General features: G+C 48.2%; 2 protein-coding genes across 2 annotated transcripts; both read left to right on the top strand.

Moving 5' to 3' along the window:
• The first annotated feature begins 3,394 nt into the window (after window positions 1-3,394).
• LOC143834236 (uncharacterized) lies at window positions 3,395-9,830 on the top strand. The gene is made up of 4 exons (XM_077330888.1): window positions 3,395-3,477; window positions 4,598-5,106; window positions 6,369-6,495; window positions 8,001-9,830. The coding sequence occupies exons 2-4, from the start codon at window positions 4,624-4,626 to the stop codon at window positions 9,665-9,667; spliced, it is 2,277 nt and encodes a 758-aa protein (XP_077187003.1). The 5' UTR covers window positions 3,395-3,477; window positions 4,598-4,623; the 3' UTR covers window positions 9,668-9,830.
• A 3,744-nt stretch (window positions 9,831-13,574) lies between these two features.
• On the top strand, window positions 13,575-17,608 carry LOC143834391 (natural cytotoxicity triggering receptor 3-like). Its single transcript, XM_077331207.1, has 4 exons — window positions 13,575-13,934; window positions 14,902-15,311; window positions 16,028-16,156; window positions 17,274-17,608. Exons 1-3 carry the CDS (start codon window positions 13,616-13,618, stop codon window positions 16,130-16,132), a joined length of 834 nt encoding a protein of 277 aa, XP_077187322.1. The 5' UTR covers window positions 13,575-13,615; the 3' UTR covers window positions 16,133-16,156; window positions 17,274-17,608.
• Window positions 17,609-20,888: the final 3,280 nt, after the last annotated feature.

Here is a 20,888-nt window from a genome sequence, read left to right as displayed (position 1 = left end):
GCTTTTCGCCGCCTTGTCCGGAAGCGTGAGGTCAAACCGGCTTCGTTTGCAGGGCCCACAATGGACAAGATGACTGAAAAGAGGAAATGAATTAATTTCCCGCTCTGAGTAAGGAGGTGGTTGGGGATCAGAACACAAAATGGCCGTTTGGCTTCTAGAACTTGTTAATGTTGTCTATGTAGGATGTAAGAACATAAGAGAGGCCATGTTGGATCAAGCCAATGGCCTCTCCAGTCCAACACTCTGTGTCACACAGTGGCCAAAACTCAGGTGCCATCAGAAGGTCCACCAGCAGGACTAGAATTCCAGAAGACCTCCCACTTCTGCCCCCCAAGGACCAAGAATACACAGAAGCCATGTTGGATCAGGCCAATGGCCCATCCAGGCCAACACTCTGTGTCACACAGTGGCCAAAACTCAGGTGCCATCAGAAGGTCCACCAGCGGGAATAGAACTCCAGAAGACCTCCCACTTCTGCTCCCCAAGGATCAAGAATACACAGAAGCCATGTTGGATCAGGCCAATGGCCCATCCAGGCCAACACTCTGCATCACAATGTAGCCCCAAACCAGGTGCCATCATGTCCACCAGACATAATGCTAATCCATAGTTTAGAACAACAAATATAAAGTTGTAAATAGAAGGGCTTCTGGCCCAAAATTAGGGTTTTGAGGAGCACACAGAGTCCATCAGGGGCAAACCAACTGAGAGTCACTGCCAGTCAGGGAAGACGATTCTAAAGCATGACCAAAGGATGTTATACTCCAGAAGTCCAGACTGATCTTCATAGACCAATGAAGACTAACACACATGACCTCTCAGTATCAAAATATGGTCTCAACATATGGAGTAGAAGAGTTGGCACAAGCATTCAGCCCATGTCCCCTGTCTTTTTGTCATCAAGAACATAAGTTCTATAAGAGAAGCCATCTTGGTTTAGGTCAGTGGCCCATCCAGTCCAACACTCTATAATATAATGGCGAAGACCCAGGTGCCTTCAGAAGGTCCACCAGCGGGGCCAGAACTCCAGAATACCCTCCCACTGTGGCCCCCTAAGCACCAAGAGTACAGAGCATCCCTGCCCCAGATGTCGTGCACCATCTCTACCTTGTGGCCAAGAGCCACCGATGGACCTCTGCTCCAGATGTTTATCCAACCCCTTCTTGAAACCGTCTTTGTTTGTAGCCACCACCACTTCCTCCAGCAGTGAATTCCACATGAGTTGTGTTATCTATTCAAGTTGAGAGTGTTGGGAAAAATATATATCTGGCAGTGTTAATGTAATAAAAAAAGCAGAGTTAATGTATAAATGATGAGACCAGACAAGGCAGGTGTGTTGTTGTTGTTAGTTGCGAAGTCGTGTCCGACCCATCGCGACCCCATGAACAATGATCCTCCAGGCCTTCCTATCCTCTACTATTCCCTGGAGTCCATTTAAGCTCACACTGACTGCTTCAGTGACTCCATCCAGTCACCTCATTTTCTGTCGCCCCCTTCTTCTTTTGCCCTCGATCGCTCCCAGCATTAGGCTCTTCTCCAGAGAGTCCTTCCTTCTCATGAGGTGGCCAAAGTATTTGACTTCATCTTCAGGATCTGGCCATCTAAGGAGCAGTCAGGGCTGATGTCCTCTAGGAATGACCGGTTTGTTTGCCTTGCAGTCCAAGGGACTCGCAAGAGTCTTCTCCAGCACCAGAGTTCAAAAGCCTCCATTCTTTGGTGCTCGGCCTTCCTTATGGTCCAACTTTCACAGCCATACATGGCAACTGGGAAGACCATAGCCTTGACTAGACGCACTTTTGTTGGCAGGGTGATGTCTCTGCTTTTTAGGATGCTGTCTAGATTTGCCATAGCTTTCCTCCCCAGGAGCAAGCATCTTTTAATTTCTTTGCTGCAGTCCCCATCTGCAGTGATCTTGGAGCCCAGGAAAATAAAATCTGTCACTACCTCCATTTCTTCCCCATGGGCAGTGTTAATGTAATAAAAATAGCAGAGTTAATGTATAAATGATGAGACCAGACAAGGCAGGTGTCCTGTGTATAAAAAGACAATTTTACAAGCTAAACAGGATAGGGGAAAACTGGAAGACAAAACAAGAAACTGCACAGCTTCCTATAGCTCATTTCAGGAGCTCTACACTTTAGCTGTTACATGGTGAAGATTCAAGATGGATCTAACTCTCTGCCTAAAGCAGAGCTCTTCTCAAACAAAGGGAGGAAGCAGAAAGCTTCTCTTCCTGCTAATCTTGTGGACCAAACCTGAATCAGGTAATGGCCCCCCAAAACAAATCTGCATATCTAAACAGAACCATTTGACCCACTCTGCCTGTCCCCACTAGCAACAACTGTAAACAAGCAATTTAACTCTTTGACTGACAGCCTGTGGCTGGTTCTTGCTAAGAGACAAAGTCTAACAGAGACCCATCCTGGCATAGTGATTAAGAGTGGCACCCTCTAATCTGGAGAACTGGGTTTGCTTCCCCATTACTCCTTCACATGTAGCCAGCTGAGTGACCTTGGGCCAGACACGGCTCTCTTAGGGCTGTTCTCGCAGAGCACTCTTAGACCCACCTACCTCACAGGGTCGTGGGGAGAGGAAGTAAAGGTGTTTGTAAATCTCTTTGAGAGACTTCTTTGGGTAGTGAAAAGCAGGGTATTAAAAACAAAAATCAAAAAACAGTTCTTCTGTGTTTTGTTTTTTAGATCAGAGCTTTGGGAACAGAAATATGTCTCCCAAAATCTCAATTGTGTGAATATTCATATCTTTCAGTCCAGTTGGTTGCCATCCTTGATTCCCCCCAACTTGGGGGGAATTACTTGGCCACTGAAGTTGCTTATAATTCTTCCTGGGAAGAATTACACGGGAGATCCTGGCCCCATTGTGTGTCCTGCACGGGAAAACATCAGGACACTGAAACTATAGCCTTCAACTGTGGGGAGAGGAAGGAAAAAGGTCCTTGGTCTAATCCTACAGATTTATCAGGGCCACCTGGTGAGATCCGGTCCCCCTCTGCTGCAGTCCTTCAGGCTATCTCTGGTCTCCTCCTTGGGTAATGTCGCCGTGTTGGGTTGGTTGATGTGTTTATGTATTAGGATGGCTTTTATGTATTAGGGGTTTTTATCGGTGGGTTACCCGCCACGAGCCTTAGGGGAATGGCAGGCTATAAATCTAAATAAATAAATAAATAAATAAATAAATAAATAAATAAATAAATAATAATCCCTTCCTCCCAGCGGTGCCCAAGATTCCTGCAGATTAGTCAAGGGAAGAAGTCTCCCCAAGCCCGCTTCGCCTGCGCCCTTTTCCCTTCGCCCGTCCTCAAGATGCGTCTGCGCCTCGCACCCAGTTGCCTTCCCCCCCCCCAGAGCCTCAAGGGGTTAAGTGCAGAGAGCTGCGTTGCCTAGAGAGGCCTAGGGGGAAACTTTGCAAGGGGAAGCCGCCTTCCAGCCCCCCCCCTACCTTTGGCGGAGGAAGGTGGAGGTGAGCGCGATGCAGAGGCTGCCCGGGGAAGGGGCAGGGAATAGGGGAAGGGGCCAAAAGGGGGAAATTGCGGTCTTGGAAATGGGGGGGGGGAGAGAAAGGGGCTGGAGTTGCCTTGCAAAGAGGCAGAGGCGCTTGCTGACAAATCCGTGACCCGGGAGGGGTCCTGGGCAAGGGAAGGGTTGCTGGAGGGGGGGCTGGTGGTGGAGGTTTCTGCTAATGGATCAGCACAATTTTTTTTTGCTCTGGATATAAGGTTGCCAACCTCCAGGTCAGGCCTGGATACCCTCCAGAAGGCCAAGATCCGTTTCCTTGGAGAAAATGGTGCTTTTGGACTGTGTACAGTTTTGGCTTATTGAACTTCCTCTCCTCTCCAAACCCACTGTCCCCCAGTTCTACTCTCCTAATCTCCACGAAGCCAAATCTGGAAACCCTAAGCTGCCCTCCATGTATAACAGGACACTAAAGAACCAAATAAGCAATTAAAGCTGACAGGATTTCAGCAGCCCTCCAGGTGCATTCAAAATCCACACGGCAATGCTGTTTTGTCACATAGTTTCCTTGTATATTTGTAAATGTTGCTTGGATATGGCTGCAGTATTAATGGCATATTGCAGAATTAATATGGAGAAAATAATAGAAAGTTCTTCCACATCACCCACTGCCAGATCTTTTAACTGGAGGTGCCTGGGGTTAAACTTGGGACCTTTTTCATGCCAAGCAGATCCTCTACCACTGAGCCATGGCCCCTGCTTAAGCACTGCAAGGTTAGGAGTTCAACAGAATTTTTGTTCAGGCTTTATATCAGGGGTCCCAAGCATGCCCAGCAGGGCTTCTGATTGGCCACTGGAGATTTGATTGTCCCTTTTCCGAGACTTAATGTGTGGAAAGCTGAAGCCTTTCATGGCAAAAAGCTCAGTAACATCACCTGGTAAATAACATCCCATCAGGCCTCTGTTAAAGAGGCTGGACTTTTGTTCTCCAGATTGTTGGCAACCCTATGGCAGAATGACTCTTCAAAAAACATTTTTTTAAATTCAGTGTCTGACTTTACTCAGTAAAAACACATTAGACGGTTTAATCGCTGTGACCCTCTCAAATTCTGAACTTCCTGTTTCAGGCCAGGAAGTGCTGCTCGGATTCAGAATGGAGGAGCAGGAGTCAGAAGCAGCCAAATCTGAGGAGAAACTGGCAGCAGGAGGAAAAGACTCTCCCGTCGTTCAGGTTGGGACCATCGGAGAGTCTCTAACTTTGGAAGATCCACAACAGATCAAACAAGAACCGGATGAAGGTCAAGAACTGCGTTGGGAGGCCCGGTGGCAGGAATTCCTGAAGATGGTGGAGTCCTCACAGCAGGTGTGGGGAGCCTCAGAGCGGCCTCAGTCTCCCTCGGAGGATCACGCCAAGAAAAACCAGGCCTCCTTCAACAGTGAAATGGATGGTGCCCTGCGGCCCAGAGGAGAGCGTAGGAATCACGCCGTGGAAGAAGGTGACAAAATGAATGAACCCCCTGATATCTCTGTGAAAGTGAAGGAGGAGATTCTGGATGAGGAGGACATTGTTGGCTTGGAGATGGACCACCGACCCTTCAGGCAGATCTGCTACCTACAGGACGAGGGATCCCAAGAGGTATTGAGCCCGTTCTGAAAGCTTTGCCAGCCATGGGCTGAAGCCCAAAAGATACACCGTGGAGTGAGTTCCAGAGCTGGTGGTCCTGGAGCCGTTGCTGATGACCCTGCCTGTGCGGGTCCAGGTTGTCTGGCCTCCAGCTCTAAAGGGGTGCTAAAATGGGGTGAAAATAAACAGCTTGGCTTGCACCTCTGTCTTCACCAGAGGTTTTGATACATAGAAATCAGCAGGTCCAGCTTTTTCTGGCCTCACCTGCTCATAGTGTTTTATATATTTTTTTAAATGAAGAGCAATCATAAAAATATAAGAACAGAGGGACGGACCAGGTGCAATGGGATGAAATTAATTCAAAAGAAATTCTGTCTAAACCACTGGAACGTTAGAGTGGTTTCCCAGTGGAATAGGCTTCCTCAGGAGGTGGTGGGGTTCTCCATCTTTGGAGATTTTTAAACAGAGGATGGATAGCCATCTGGGAGAGGCTGATTCTGTGAAGGTTAAAGGGGGCAGCAGGTGACAGTGGATGAGCGATAGGGTTGTGAGTGTCCTGCATAGTGAGGGGGTTGGACTAGATGACCCAGGAGGTCCCTTCCAACTGTATGGAAAAAGTGACTGTCAATGAACTGGAAATGTTGCCCAAATTATTATGGAAGACTTGTGAATTCAGCTGTTGTAATTTTATCTCAACAAAACAGAAGCTGACGGCTGCAGAGTCAGAGGAAAGTGCCGGAAGGGCTCAGGAAATTTCCCCAAAACCTGCAGAAATAATATGGCCTTGCTGAAATTGGCTGAAATCAGCAAGGTTGCACTTTCTTTTTCCCCAAAAATAATTTTTTCTCACTCTCCCAAATTACTAGACCTTGAAGGGCATCCAGGGAAGCTGGTGGGCAGGAGCTTGAGGACGGACAAAAGGACATACGTGACCATGGCAGGGCTGGCGGGGCAACTGCTACAGCCTCAGGCCAGAATCATCCATAGAGTAACGTGGGCCCCGGCTTGTTCGTTAGAAAGGGTGGCCGGAACTGGTGGGCGGGGGGGGGGGATACAGATGATGATTCGGTGCTGGTGCACCCTTCTTACTGACATGTTGCTGAGCACTACACACAGCAGGTCCTGTTTGCTTCCCACCCAGGCACATTACCCCCAAAAGGCCCTGGCTCTGGTCTAGGTAGGGGATGATTAACAAGGAAAGGGATTGGTGGGGCTGCCCCCCCCCCAAATAATCCATTGTGACTTGTCTGATTCCCACCCTTTTATTCTTTCAGACACTGGAACCCTTTGGAAATGGGGTCGTAAGATCCCCCAAGTCAGAGGAAGACCCCTTGGAGATAGTGAAGCTGCGGATCCCCCTGGAAATCAAGCAGGAGAGCGACTGGGAGGCCAGCTCGCTGGGTAAGACTGGATCCTGGACTGCGGGGAAGTGGATGCTGCTGGAAAATCCAGGACTCCATCTGTGTGTGAATTTCCAAGCAACTGTGGGCATCACCTCAGCGTCACTGTTGTGGCCATCTTGCCTCCTGGCACCTGTAAGGATAAGTGCAGAGTGTCTTCCCTTATTCACTGCAGCCCAGACGTAGTTTGGTGCAGTAATTAAGAGCAGTGGCTGAAGAGCTGGGTTTGATTCCCCGCTCCTCCTCCACATGTAGCCAGCTAGGTGACCTTGGACTTGTCACAGTCCTGATAGTGCTGTTCTCATCGAGGAGTTCTGTCAGAGCTTTCTCAGCCCCACCTACCTCACAGGGTGTCTGTTGTGGGGAGGGGAAGGGAAGGCAATTGTAAGCCGCTTTGAGACTCCTTCAGGCAGTGAAAAGTGGGGTATAAAAACCAACTCTTGTTCTTCTTTTCCTCGGGGGGGCGTTAAGACAAAAGGTATAAGATGGAAGTCCTGTGCAGCTGTGGGTCAGTAACTCAACAATGCTACACAATAAATATCTGATAAACAAAGACAAAACAAAAATTCACCATGTATAAGAGGCCAATAATATATTCACATTATTCTAAATTTAAAAAATGCTAACAGAATCATTGTCAAGATTTTTATAACAATGACTATCAATCCGTATTCAACATGTTTGCATGCAATTGGCCATAAATATGTGGATTAAAGTGACACCTTGCAGTTTATTCTACAAAATATTTTTCTGTGATGGCACAATGCTGGCACGTCATGGCGCCATGCCTGTCTTACAAAGTTAGCTTCACTGGCAAAATGCTTAGCTTACGAGTAGGTTAACGGTTCAAGGAAACATCAGTTTTATCTCGGAGGTTTCAATAATGCTTGGAACATCATGAGGCTTGACAAACAGGGTCTCCGGATAATCACCTGTTTCACTGCATACTTCTTCAGGTGTCAAAAAAAACATTGCACGGTCATCAAAATAGCTTGACAAAGATATTATTTCCATGGCCAGCAGCCTCTCCCTCTCTGCTTTATGCTTCAGCTGAATGCATTATTAGCCTCTTAGATGTGATGAATTTTGGTTTTGTCTTTGTCCACTGTGGATCCGGGCTGCAAGGTATGTCCCACTTAGGGTTGCCAACAGGCCTGGAGAAATATGCCCTGCTCTTTTCATAAAGGTTTACCCTGAGCTTGTCAATCAATCAATTTATTTACGGTCATAGACCAGCCAGTAAAAAAACATAAAATTACAAATATAACATCAAGCTTGTCAAAACCTGAAAGCTAAGCATGGCTAGCTAAACTTAGTACTTGGATGGGAGGCCACTGGAGAAGACAGGGGTGGCTGCTTTGCCATTGCTTGACTCTGCGTCCCAACCCTGGACTCCCATCCAAATACTAACCACGGTTGAACCAGTTTTGTTTCTGAAATCTGATGAGATTGGCTAGCTTGGGCTAGTCGGGGCTCAGCACCTAAATTTATGGTTCTTTGTTCCAGAATGGGACGAGCATGTGAAGAAGAATGAAGATGACCTCCTCAAAGTGGAAAGACCTGAGCCAGAGGGCCTGCGGGGGATATCAATGGGAGGAGCGGAAGGAAATTTTTTGGGGGGACCTGAGATGGAAGAGAAGCACGGGAGTGCCCAGGAAGAGGAATGGCACCAAGGAGACTACCCAGCCAGCAGAATCTTCCTCTGCGAGGGAAGTGAACAGAATTCATGCGATGGCCCTTTACAGCATAGGACACAGAGGGTCACTGACACCGGGGGACTGTGGCCTCGTGCCACTGGTGTTTCTGAGAACCAGCAGGCGTTGGTGAAAGGCGAACTGCATTGGGGGAAAATCTCAGCCCACCAAGTCTCTCTCATTCTGCAACAAAGGCCCCACGTGGGAGGGAAATCGTACACCTGTTCCGAGTGTGGGGAAAGTTTTGGCAGGAGGACGAATCTTGAGAAGCACCAGCAAATCCACACAGGGAAGAAGCCCTACACGTGTCCAGACTGCGGCAAGAGTTTCACCGCCAAATCCACGCTGATTAAACACGAGAGAATTCACACCGGAGAGAAGCCGTACGAGTGCTCGGTGTGTGGGAAGGCCTTTGGCGTGAAGGGGAACCTTGTTATCCATATGAGGATCCACACGGGAGAGAAACCACATCAGTGCTCAGACTGTGGGAGGAGCTTCAATGAGAAAGCCGCCCTGATTAGACATAGAAGAACACACACTGGTGAGAAACCACACGCGTGCTCGAACTGCGGCAAGAGTTTCAGCTTGAAAGCGTCTCTCGCGAAACACGAGAAGACGCACACGGGAGAGAAGCCGTACGAGTGCTCGGCGTGTGGGAAAGCCTTTGGCGAGAAGGGGAACCTTGTCAACCATATGAGGACCCACACGGGAGAGAAGCCGCATCAGTGCTCAGACTGTGGGAGATGTTTCAATGGGAACGGCGCCCTGATTAGACATAGAAGAACACACACTGGTGAGAAACCACACACGTGCTCGGATTGCGGCAAGAGTTTCAGCCTGAGAGCTTCTCTCGTGAAACACGAGAAGACCCACACGGGGGAGAAGCCTTTTGAATGCTCCGAGTGTGGGAAAAGCTTCCAGGTCAGCTACCAGCTTGTGATTCACAAAAGGACGCACACGGGTGAGAAGCCGCACGAATGCTCAGACTGTGGAAACAGCTTCCTGGAGAAAGCGTCTCTGATCAAGCACAAGCGCATCCACACGGGAGAGAAGCCGTACGAGTGCTCCGAGTGTGGGAAGAGCTTTCGGACCAGTTTTCAGCTGAAAACTCACGAAAGGACGCACACTGGGGAGAAGCCATACCACTGCTTGGATTGCGGGCAGAACTTCAGCCAGAGGTCCCGTCTCGTTATCCACGAGAGAACTCACACGGGAGAGAGGCCTTACGGGTGCTCAGAGTGCAGGAAGACCTTCGTGTCGAGCTCTGACCTTAGAAAGCACGCCGTGGTCCACACAGGTGAGAAACCACATCAGTGCTCCCACTGCGAGAAAAGCTTCAATAAGAAATCGACCCTCGTCGTACACGAGAGAATTCACACTGGAGAGAAGCCGTACGCATGCGCAGTGTGTGAAAAACGGTTCAGCAGTCCCTCGATTTTCCACAGGCACATGAAGATCCACCCGGGAGAATCATCATAAGGACGTGGATTGTAGGGAAAGCAATGTTAGGAAAACCCAAAGAGGTGTGTGTGTGGGGGGGACTTTCCAGGAGTGTAACTAGAATGAAGGATTGGGGGGCTCACATGTCCTGGGCATTGCTGGCCTTATGAAGCATTTATTAAAACAACATTACATTATGCGATTTCTTTTTCCCAGACTGGAGTACATGGACGTGTTTTCAAAGGTGGCAGCTGAAAAGCTAAGATACCCACTTATTCAGAGGTACAAACCACATGGGGCGTGATGACCTCTGGATTAATGTCTTTCACTTTTTTTAAAGGCAGAGTTTGCAGGAAAATGTGGGTTGGACCCAAATAGATTTTCTGCTGGTGGAAAAAAGGTGGGTCCTTTTTTGACCACTAGAACAGTGATAGTTAACCTGTGGTCCTCCAGATGTCCATGGACTACAATTCCCATGAGCCCCTGCCAGCGTTTGCTGGCAGGGGCTCATGGGAATTGTAGTCCATGACCACAGTTGAGTACCCCTGCACTAGAAGATCAATATTAGGGATCATGGGATGTATTTATTAAATTCTGCCTGGGACGGGGCTATAGTATGGAGAAGAAATGGGTTAGACTGGGAAAGCAGGTCAGATCTATCCCTCTGCTTCTAGTTCTTGCCTTAGAAAATACGGGGTGGGGGAACATCATGTAATGTGAAATCGAAATCCTTTATTAGCCTATAAAACTATATTACAGTTAAAATTTGAGTAAGAAGACATGAAAAAAACCCAAATGAAATGACAAAATAAATACAGGAAATCCGGAAAGAATCAATAAGTGTGCCACAAATTATCCTAACAGCGATCCTGATGCAATTTCATAGCCCCTTGCAAAACTTTGAATCATAGAATCCTACAGTTGGAAGAGACCTCCTGGGTCATCTAGTCCAACCCCCTGCACTATGCAGGATGCTCACACTTTCTAGTAGTTTTGTGTTTGTTTTATCCAAAAGCAGCATATAAGAAAAGCAGCACATAAGAACCGACCTTCTTCTTCAGTGATATCAGGGCTCTCTCAGCCTCACCTCCCTCACAGGCTGTCTGTTGTGGGGAGAGGAAAGGGAAGGCGAATGTAAGCCGCTTTGAGCCTCCTTCGGGTAGAGAAAAGCTGCATATAAGAACAAACTCTTCTTCTTCAGTAATATCAGGGCTCTCTCAGCCCCACCTCCCTCACAGGGTGTCTGTGGTGGGAAAAGGAAAGGGAAGGAAAATGTAAGCCGCTTTGAGCCTCCTTCGGGTAGAGAAAAGCCGCATATAAGAACCAACTCTTCTTCAGTAATCTCAGGGCTCTCTCAGCCTCACCTCCCTCACAGGGTGTCTGTTGTGGGGACAGGAAGGGAAGGCAAACGTAAGCCGCTTTGAGACTCCTGGGGGAGAAAAACAGCATGTAAGAACCAATTCCAAACTGTTTTGGTCACCCGGAGACCAATTATGATAGCAAGAGATATCCAGGTGCCACCTGGAGGTTGGCATCTGTACATTGCGAATACATTCCCCATTAGCACAAAGCATCTAACCCTGACCTGTCCCAGCACTCATCCTTCCCTACCGCATGAGAAAAGAATTCATCTACATTGAATGTATACCCTAGAACAGTGGTCCCCAACCCCCCCGGTCCGGAGACTGGTACCGGTCCGTGGATCAGTCGGTACCGGGCCGCAGCTCCTCCCGGTCCTTTTCCCCGGCTGCCCTGCCACTCTGCTGCCGGCTCACCTTTGGTGCTCTCCAGCGGCCACCATGGCTGGGGCTCCCCCTTGGTGTGGCACTGTGCAGCTGCTGCTGGCAGCGCCCCCCAGTGGGCGGCGGGAAGTCAGGGGCACTGGTGGGAAAGAAGTGGAGCAGGGGCTCAGACAGTGGTGGTGATGTCCCTCAGCAAAAGACCCCCCCCCCCGGGCCTCAGTAAAATTGTCAAGTGTTGACCGGTCCCCGATGATAAAAAGGTTGCGGACCACTGCCCTAGAAGAAGCATCTCTTGGCTTCACTAGCTCCCTCCCTATCCTCCCCCATCCAGGAAGCCAAGACCATCCGCCCACCCCCCATGTCATGAACAGGAAACCTCATTCCCCCCCCCAGCAGATACCGGTTTAATAGATGTCCATCAAAGACAGGAAACAGGGTGACCTCCCCTGAATCTGCACATCACACTCTGCCTCTCCCCTTCCACATCACCGGTATGTATTTCTTTTCTCTCCACCTCACGGGGACCATGGATGCCAAAACAGCACAGCTGATGTTTGCTCTGATCACAGGTAAGTGGCGGAGGGGATGGGGGAAGCTAGGAGTCAGACCCCCTTCTGTGCAGTGTTGTGGTCGTGCATGTATGCGCATGCACACCTGGATTATCACATACATGGACACATTATACACAAACAAAGTTGTTGGAAGGGAATGGGTCAATGGGGGCAGCTCTCCTAATGTGTGTCCCTCCCCCCCCCAGTTCACCTATCATGATACACCCTTCTCTGGGTACTGCTATGGCTTCCGGTCCCCCTTTACAGGCTACCGCCGAACCTTTATCCTTGTTTGTTCGGACAAAAGAGAGAGTTTGAGACATCCATTTGTGAAGAAAAAAAAGTTTCTGGGATGACAAGTTAATTTTGGAAGGCTTGTCCCAATCCATCACCTGTCAGAGCTGCCAGTGCTTACCTGCGTACAGTTTCTCTTAAGGACAGACTAAGGTTAGCAGGTCTGCACATCTCCAGAAGGCAGGTCTGTGGAATAGTTTTGGAGGAGTGCCAGTAGATTTGAGGACACTCTTGTTTCTATCGATTGACGGCCGCCGGGGAAGGAATTCCGGGGAAGGAATTTTCAGGCCAGCCAAGTTCCCAGGTGGAGATAGCTATCTACAAAAATGCAGCATGAAGTAACATCTAAGAATACACATATCCAACACCCCCCCTGTTGTAACATCTATACCAGGGGTAGTCCAACTGCGGCCCTCCAGATGTCCATGGACTACAATTCCCATGAGCCCCTGCCAGCATTCGCTGGCAGGGGCTCATGGGAATTGTAGTCCATGGACATCTGGAGGGCCGCAGTTTGACTACCCCTGATCTATACTGTGGCATACATAAGAACTAATGTAAGGATGCAGGGGCAATTCTACTGTTTTATTCCACTGTTCTATTTTATGGTGTTTTAACTGTTTATGTTATTTTAACATGATGTACACCGCCCCCAGATGGCTGGGCTCAGAGGGGCAGTTCTGCAAGTCTAATTATACATAAAATAAATAAATAAAATGCAGGCATTGACCCCTGAGCCCATCTGCACAGTTGGGATCTTTCTGCAGGAGGTCTTCTCTTGCTCAGATGCTTTTCTGGACTTTTCTGTGTTTATTTTCAGTTACTTGTTTTCCCTTTGTCTCTGGGACTGCTTTATCAAGGATAAGAATTTTTGGTTAAGAAGAAGAGTTGGCTCTTATATGCCGCTTTTCTCTACCCAAAGGAGTCTCAAAGCGGCTTTCAATCACCTTCCCTTTCTTCAAGGTCAGGAGGAGGAGAGAAGGAAAGAAGGGAGGAAAGAAGTTTCAGGGAGGTTGGCTGAGGCATTATTATTAACACAACAGACACCCTGTGAGGGAGGTAAGGCTGAGAGAGCTCTGAGATTACTGAAGAAGAAGAGTTGGCTCTTATATGCCGCTTTTCTCTACCCGAAGGAGTCTCAAAGCGGCTTACAGTCACCTTCCCTTTCCTCTCCCCACAACAGACACCCTGTGAGGGAGGTGAGGCTGAGAGAGCCCTGAGATTACTGAAGAAGAAGAGTTGGGGGGGGAGACTGTGTGTATGTGTGTGTGTATTTGCAAGGGAGGGAGGGGGCCCTGATCAAGTAGCCCCAGAGCAGATATACATCCCACATACCCTCTGAGACTCAGACTATCAGTAGATTTTCTTCTTTTCTCACAGTTTCTCAAGCCCAGGATCTCATGGTCTTCCAGCCCAGCTCCGCTCAAAACTTGGAAGGCAGCTCCATCACCCTGAGGTGCTCTTACAACTCCACCTCAGAGCCAAAGGTTGGCAGCTACCAGTGGGTGAAGGATCCAGGGTTGGTGGTCAAAAACTCCTCCCCAGAATTCATGGGGAGGGTGAATTTCACCTCCGACCAGGACTTCCTCTTGAACAGGAGAGCAGACTTAAAGATAAGTGATCTGAGACCTTCTGACTCTGGGTTATATCGATGTGTGGTCAACATTCACGGTCTACAGGAGACTTCAGGGAAGGGGACTGAGCTTCTGATAAGAAGAGGTGAGTGAACATAGGATCATAGAATAATAGAGTTGGAAGGGACCTCATGGGTCATCTAGTCCAACCCCCCATTCAAGCCGTGCGAATGTTTAGCTTATCTACCTTTACAGATAAAACTGGCAAGCTAAACACTCATAGTGCTATATGATAGAGAAATATATGCTGTCTTCATTTCAGAATGGAAAACTGGCTTTACATGATTAAATTCAGATTAGAAAATTGATTCAGGAAGGAAGCTGTGTTGGCCTGAAACAACACAAAAAAGTTTTGAGTCCAGTGGAACCTTTAGGACTAACTAAGTTAAGTTCTGAGGATAAGCTTTTGTGTGCTCTTTTACCCAGAACGTATACCCAGAATTAAAGAAAAAATTATACCCAGAATTAAAGGTGCGACTGGGCACAAATTTTGTTCTGTTGAAGGGTTTGGCAACCTACAAAATATTTGTGAAAGTCTTCTAGTTGTAGTATCTGGAAAATTAAAAACACAATCATGCTGCTTATGAGATCAGAGTAGCAATGGCGAATACCAACAGCGGACCTCTTTCTCCCTCCCCTCCAGTACGGTGTTACTGATTTCACCGCCACATCTTTGTATTGTGTTTTATTGTGTATGGAGATTTTTACTAGTTTTTTTTTTAACATTGTAACTCACCTCGCGCTTCTGGGGAGAGGCGAGTAATACATTTAATAAACAAATAAATAACAATAACAACAACAACAACAACAACAACAACAACAACAACAATAAATATGGGCTCAAGGCAGATTCCATATAGCAAGTCAATATAATCAATTAATTGAGATATTCACTAACACAGAAGGGGTGGCCTGGCTTGCCTAGTAAACGAGGGGCAGAGGGGAGTTTGAACTGGGACCCTCCTGGCTCAGAGCTCATCCCCTGTGATGCACCAACTTCTTCATGTGGTTTCCTCATGTCTCCTCCATAACCATTCTTGTCGCTTCTCTAGCACAGGATCTTGTGGTCTCCCAGCCCAGCCTTGCTCAAGGCACTGAAGGCGGCTCCATCACCCTGCGTTGCTCTTACCTCTTGCCCTCTGAGCCGAAGGTTGGAAGCTACCAGTGGGTCAAGTATCCCGGCCTGGTGGTCAAAAACACCTCCCAGGAGTTCACAGGGAGGGTGAACTGCACCTCGGATCAAGGCTTTCTCTCAGAGAAGAGGGCCGATATAGAGATAAGGGATCTGAGGCTGAATGACTCAGGATTGTATCATTGTGTGGTGAACATCCATGGTCTACAGGAGACCTCGGGGAATGGGACTGGACTCCAGGTGACAACAGCAGGTGAGCTGATGGAAATTCAAGATGTCCCGGTTCCACAGGAGCCTAAGTGGGAATCTGTCAACCGAAGAGTGGAAGTGGTAGGTTTGTTGTGTGGAGATGGTGGTGTCATGATGAGAGGAGATGATGACAAGGCAGAACTATAAAGATATTGACCAGCTGGAACGTGTTCTAAGAAGGGCGACCGGTAGGGCGTTAAGGGGTTGGAATCCACACTTTACAAGGAGAGGTTGAGAGAGTTGGGTATGTGTCGCTTGGAGAAGAGGAGAGCAAGGGTGATCTGAGAGCTGTTGAAGAGGGCGCCATCTTGTTTACTGCAGCTTTAGAGGCAAAGAGGCAAAGCAATGGATTTAAATTACAGGAAAGGCAGTTCCACTTAAATATTAGAAATTATTTTCTGACAGTGAGGGCTCTTTGTAGATGGAATTATGTTGCCTTGGAGGGTGGTAGAAGTGTTCAGGAGGAGATTGGATGAGCACATGTTAGAAGTGTGTGGTTTTTAAGCCCCCAAGTAGATGGAGGGCTTGATTGGATGGCCCTCTGTGGCCTCTTCCAGCTCTGTAGGACTCTGATTCTGACCAGGTGATATCAGTACCATTAGGCTGTTTGAAACAGCCAAAGGTAAAACAAGAGGAATTCCTGCTTCATGGAAATATATTCAGGTGGGTAGCCATGTTGGGGGCCGAATTTAGGAGCTTCCAGAGGCCTTTGGGTGGGTAATGCCTGAAACCGAAAGCTAGATTTGGATCTGGCCCAACAATCTTGCCTCCTAATTCCTCTGAATTGACTTGTCCAGGACCCACAAATGGAGCCCCAAAGGATTATGTCAACATGGTGCTCATCTGGATTGTTGTGCGAGGTGTTCTTTGTACCACTGGGATCGCCACAGTTGTGCTGGTGACGCGTGTGCACTATGCAAGCACAAGTGAGTAACTGGATGTTTGAGGCTGGAGAAATCAGCATTCCCCAACCTGCACAATTATTTATTTAAATCAATATTATCTGCTACCTTCTCAAAGGGGCCCCCTACATAACTGATCCTAGAATCATAAAGTTGGAAGGGGCCATAGGTGGACCATTTTATCTGGACACCCTCTCCCGAGGGTTGTCAGAACCATATCCACCCTTGCTTTGAGCAGACGGCGGTCACACCTCAGTTCTGGTGGAACCTCCATCCCTGAGAGCACGCCTTCCTTCAAAGGAAAAGATTAAGTGCAAAGTGTGACCTCTTTCATGCATTGGGCCTGTCGGAATTCGTGGTTCTCATCCGTGTCGGGCCCCCGAGGCTGCGATTTCCGCCTCCGCCACCAGAGGGCGTCTGGCACCTTCTGAAAAGAAACTGGGGTTTCTGGTTGGCTCTGCATAGTTAAAAATTAATGGAATGGCTGAGGTGCCATTCTGTTTTCATCCTTTGCTGGGAGGGCTGGGAAACAGGGGAGGAGAGAGGAGAAAGCCATGGCTACTCAAGTTCTGGCAGGGGATCCTTTGTCCTCAGTGGTTCCTTCCCCCACCACTCAGCTGGGTGGCTGGAGAAAAAGAAAGGAGAAAAGGTGGGACTGTGTCTGATGCGTTGACATCACTTCCCAGTGACCGGAAGTGACATCTTTCCATTGCTGGACAAACTTTATCTTTTGGTGACACTCTGTGGTTCAGGAATACACATGTAGCAGCTTTGTGGAGAAGTACCCAGGAATGGACTATATCTCATAGAATCATAGAGTTGGAAGGGGCCATACAGACTATCTAGTGACCAGGGGTGGCCAAACTGGCTCTCCAGATGTCCATGAAATACAGTTCCCATGAGCCCCGGGGACACATGCTGGCAGGGGCTCATGGGAATTGAAGTCCATGGACACCTGAAGAGTCACAGTTTGACCACCTCGATCAAGTCCAACCCTCTGCTCCATGCATTCTCCACCTAAAGCATCTACGACAAGTATCTGTCCAGCCGCTGCTTAAAGACTGCCAGTGAAGGGGAGTTCAGTTCAGTGTTAAAGAATGCATTATTAAAACTTGTTTATTTCTCTTTTTCCCTGTTCTAGCTTCCCAGGAGGCCCAGAAGAGGCAAAGTCACCACAGAGGGAACTTTTACAAAACAGCAGCCAGAAACTGACTCGAGTTCTCCTCACCATGCCAAGAAGATCAGCTCCCTCACCTTGTGTCCTAGTAGGCCTTGTTCTCCCCTAGCATTGCGAGGCTACGGCTTCACCACAGAGATTTTGGAGATTCCTAGAGATGACCGACAATGGTAGCTTCCTAAAGCAAACAAATAAACTTTTGTGGACGCCTTAAAGACTACGTTTCCTCAAGCATCCGCTTTTCTGAGTTGGAGCCCCATATTTATCAGATGCATAAAAATAAACCTCAGGTTGCTTGTGTGTGTGTGCATGTATCTGTAATCTGTAACCATTAATAAAACCGGTAAGAGGTGATGGGAGGAGCTGGGACTCACTGCCTAACCACCAGTCAGGTGACCAATCAGGTCATCTAAAGCAGGAGTAGTCAACCTGTGGTCCTCCAGATGCCCATGGACTACAATTCCCATGAGCCCCTGCCAGCATTTGCTGGCAGGGGCTCATGGGAATTGTAGTCCATGGACATCTGGAGGACCACAGGTTGACTACCCCTGATCTAAAGCTCTCGTTAAAAGTTGTAGAATTCCGAAATAAAAATCCTTTGTAGCACATCCAGAGTTGATTCGACATTGTTACCAGTGGTGTGTGTATGGATGAGCGGAAATCATTTCTCTTGCCGCTAAAATGATGCTGGATTAAGTGGTTGACTGAGACACCAGCCTGCTCTGGATATGGAGTTATACAAGATATGGAGGAACTGGCTTGACTGAACTGCCTTCTCCTGCCACCCTAGTCCGACCACCTAAGGTTACCAGCCTCCAAGTGGGGCCTGGAGATCTCTCTGAATTACCAATCTTCTCCAGTTGACAGAGATCAGTTACCCCACAGAAAATGGCTGCTTTAGATGGCATGACTCCTCACTGAGGCCCCTTCCTAAACGCTGCCTTCCCTAGCCAACCCCAGGGAGGGGCAATGTTGAAGTCTGCACCTTCAGGTCCCTACTGTGGACAAAGCCCCTTCTGGAAACTATGGAGCAAAGAAAGAGGGGAACAGGACGTGGATGGAACAGGAGGGGAACAGGACGTGGATGGAGTTGGGTAGATGGTCCAAAAAACCTCCACTAGAAACCTCCTGTTGGTATAGGAGTATTTTAGATTTGGGAGACTTAAATACCTGTACTGCTTTTAATAAGAGAGCACAGATCAGATTTTGTTTAGCATGTTCTGTAGATAAACATAGATTCAAGTGGGTAGCCGTGTTGGTCTGAAGTAGCACAACAGAAACAGAGTCCAGGAGTACCAACAAAGATTTATTCAAGGTGTGAGCTTTCGAGTGCAGGCACTCTTCCTCAGACTAAATGAACCACCATCTTACCTGTGGAGATATAAGGCCAAAGCAAATTGTGGCAAATTAGTAAACTGTGTCATAATATCCAAATTAAGCCACATGATGCCCTCTGGTACTTCTTTGCTAGATCAGCTAATCAGTCCTTTTGAGTTCAGCTGCAGTTCACAAAAACACTGGAGAAATAAAACTGTCCGTGTTAGCAATGGCAGACGGTAAACTACAACTAAACTGAAAAGGGCTGTTTTAGCAAAAAAATTATCACATGGCATCCTATGCCATATGCTTGTCTCCTTATGCAGAGCTCTTTTCTCTGCAGGTTTGAATCTGTTGGTGGTCCCTGATCCCCAAGAGACATGCCTGGCCTCCACCAGGGCCAGGGCCTTTCTGGTCCTGGCCCCAACCTAGTGGAATGAGCTCCCGGAAGAGCTGAGGGCCCTGACGGAACTATCTCAGTTCCGCGGCTCCTGTAAGACGCAGCTCTTCCTCCAGGCATTTGGTTGAAGCCAGGCTAAGAAGATTGGGTCCCTCCCATACAGGCCCCATTTGCCCATCATCTGGGCATGTTACTCCCTCCCCCCATGGTGGTTGGGGCGGTGGATGGCTGAGGTCAAGCGTGCAAAAAAGGGAGCGGAGGATTAGATGAGTTTTATCGCCAGTGGCATGGGATCGTATATTTTCTTCTGTTTTTATGTGGTTTTACCATTTTATTGTAAACTGCCACGAGCCAGCAAGGCCTGGGAATGGCGGTCAACTAATATAATATAATATAATTATTATTATTATTATTATTATTTATTTGATTTGTATGACCGCCGCTCTCGGAAACCGGCTCGCGGCGGTTCACAACATTTTAATACAATACAATATATTAATCATTAAAATTCCCCATTAAAACCCCATTAAAACAATGACTAAGTCACAATGATGGCGATTAAAACTATTCCCGTACAGGCCCACTGGATGAGCAGAAGGGAACGGAGGATAATTGGGCATAGGATGGAACACTCTGGGGAACCAGGTCAGTTTAGTACTGGTCTCCCCCCTCCGGGGAGAGGGGTCCGATCTTAGCCCCGGGCCATCACCCGGCCTTAGACAAACGTCTGGCGGAAGAGCTCCGTTTTGCAGGCTCTGCGGAACTCAGAGAGCTCCGACAGGGCCCGCAGCTCTTCAGGGAGCTCATTCCACCAGGTAGGGGCCAGGACCGAAAAGGCCCTGGCCCTTGTCGAGGCCAGGCGTGCCTCCCGGGGTCCTGGGATCATCAGCAGATTCTTACCCGCAGAGCGAAGTGCCCTGCGGGGGGCATAAGGAGATAGGCGGTCCCTCAAGTATGCAGGACCCAAGCCGCGTATAGTCTTAAAGGTTAGTACCAAAACCTTGAACCTGATCCGGAAACAAACTGGCAACCAGTGCAGCTGCTTCAGCAGAGGCTGAACATGGGACCTCCAAGATGATTTAGTGAGGACCCGTGCAGCTGCATTCTGTACCAGCTGTAACTTCCGGGTTAGAGACAAGGGTAGGCCCGCGTAGAGCGAGTTACAGAAGTCTAATCTAGAAGTAACCGTTGCGTGGATCACAGTGGCCAGGTGTTCCGGGGGCAGGTAGGGCGCTAGTAGCCGAGCTTGGCGTAGATGGAGAAACGCCGTCCGGGCTACCTTAGTGACCTGGGCCTCCATGGAAAGTGAGGCATCCAGAATCACTCCCAAATTCCTGGCTTGGGGCACAGATGACAGTTGTACCCCGTCCAGGCAGGGAAGACGCGCTTCCTGTTCCTGCTCCCTTCGGCCTAGCCAAAGGACCTCCGTCTTGGAGGGGTTGAGTCTCAGGCGGCTCTTCCTGATCCATCCAGCCACTGCTTCCAAACAACTGGCGAATTTTTCTGGGGGGAGATCTGGCCGGCCATCCATCAAGAGATAGAGCTGGGTATCATCAGCGTACTGGTGACACCCAAGCCCATAACTCCGTACCAGCTGAGCCAGGGGACGCATATAGATATTAAATAACGTGGGGGAGAGCACCGCTCCCTGTGGCACCCCACATGGGAGTGCAAAGGAGTCGGATAACTCCTCCCCCACAGCGATATATATATTATATATATATAATATAATTATATATTATAATATAATATAATATAATATAATATAATATAATATAATATAATATAATATAATATAATATAATATAATATAATATAATATAATATAATATAATATAATATAATATAATATAATATAATAT

The sequence above is a fragment of the Paroedura picta genome, chromosome 3, assembly GCF_049243985.1.
Source record: "Paroedura picta isolate Pp20150507F chromosome 3, Ppicta_v3.0, whole genome shotgun sequence".
NCBI lineage: Eukaryota > Metazoa > Chordata > Lepidosauria > Squamata > Gekkonidae > Paroedura > Paroedura picta.
This window is presented reverse-complemented; position numbering and strand designations above follow the sequence as displayed.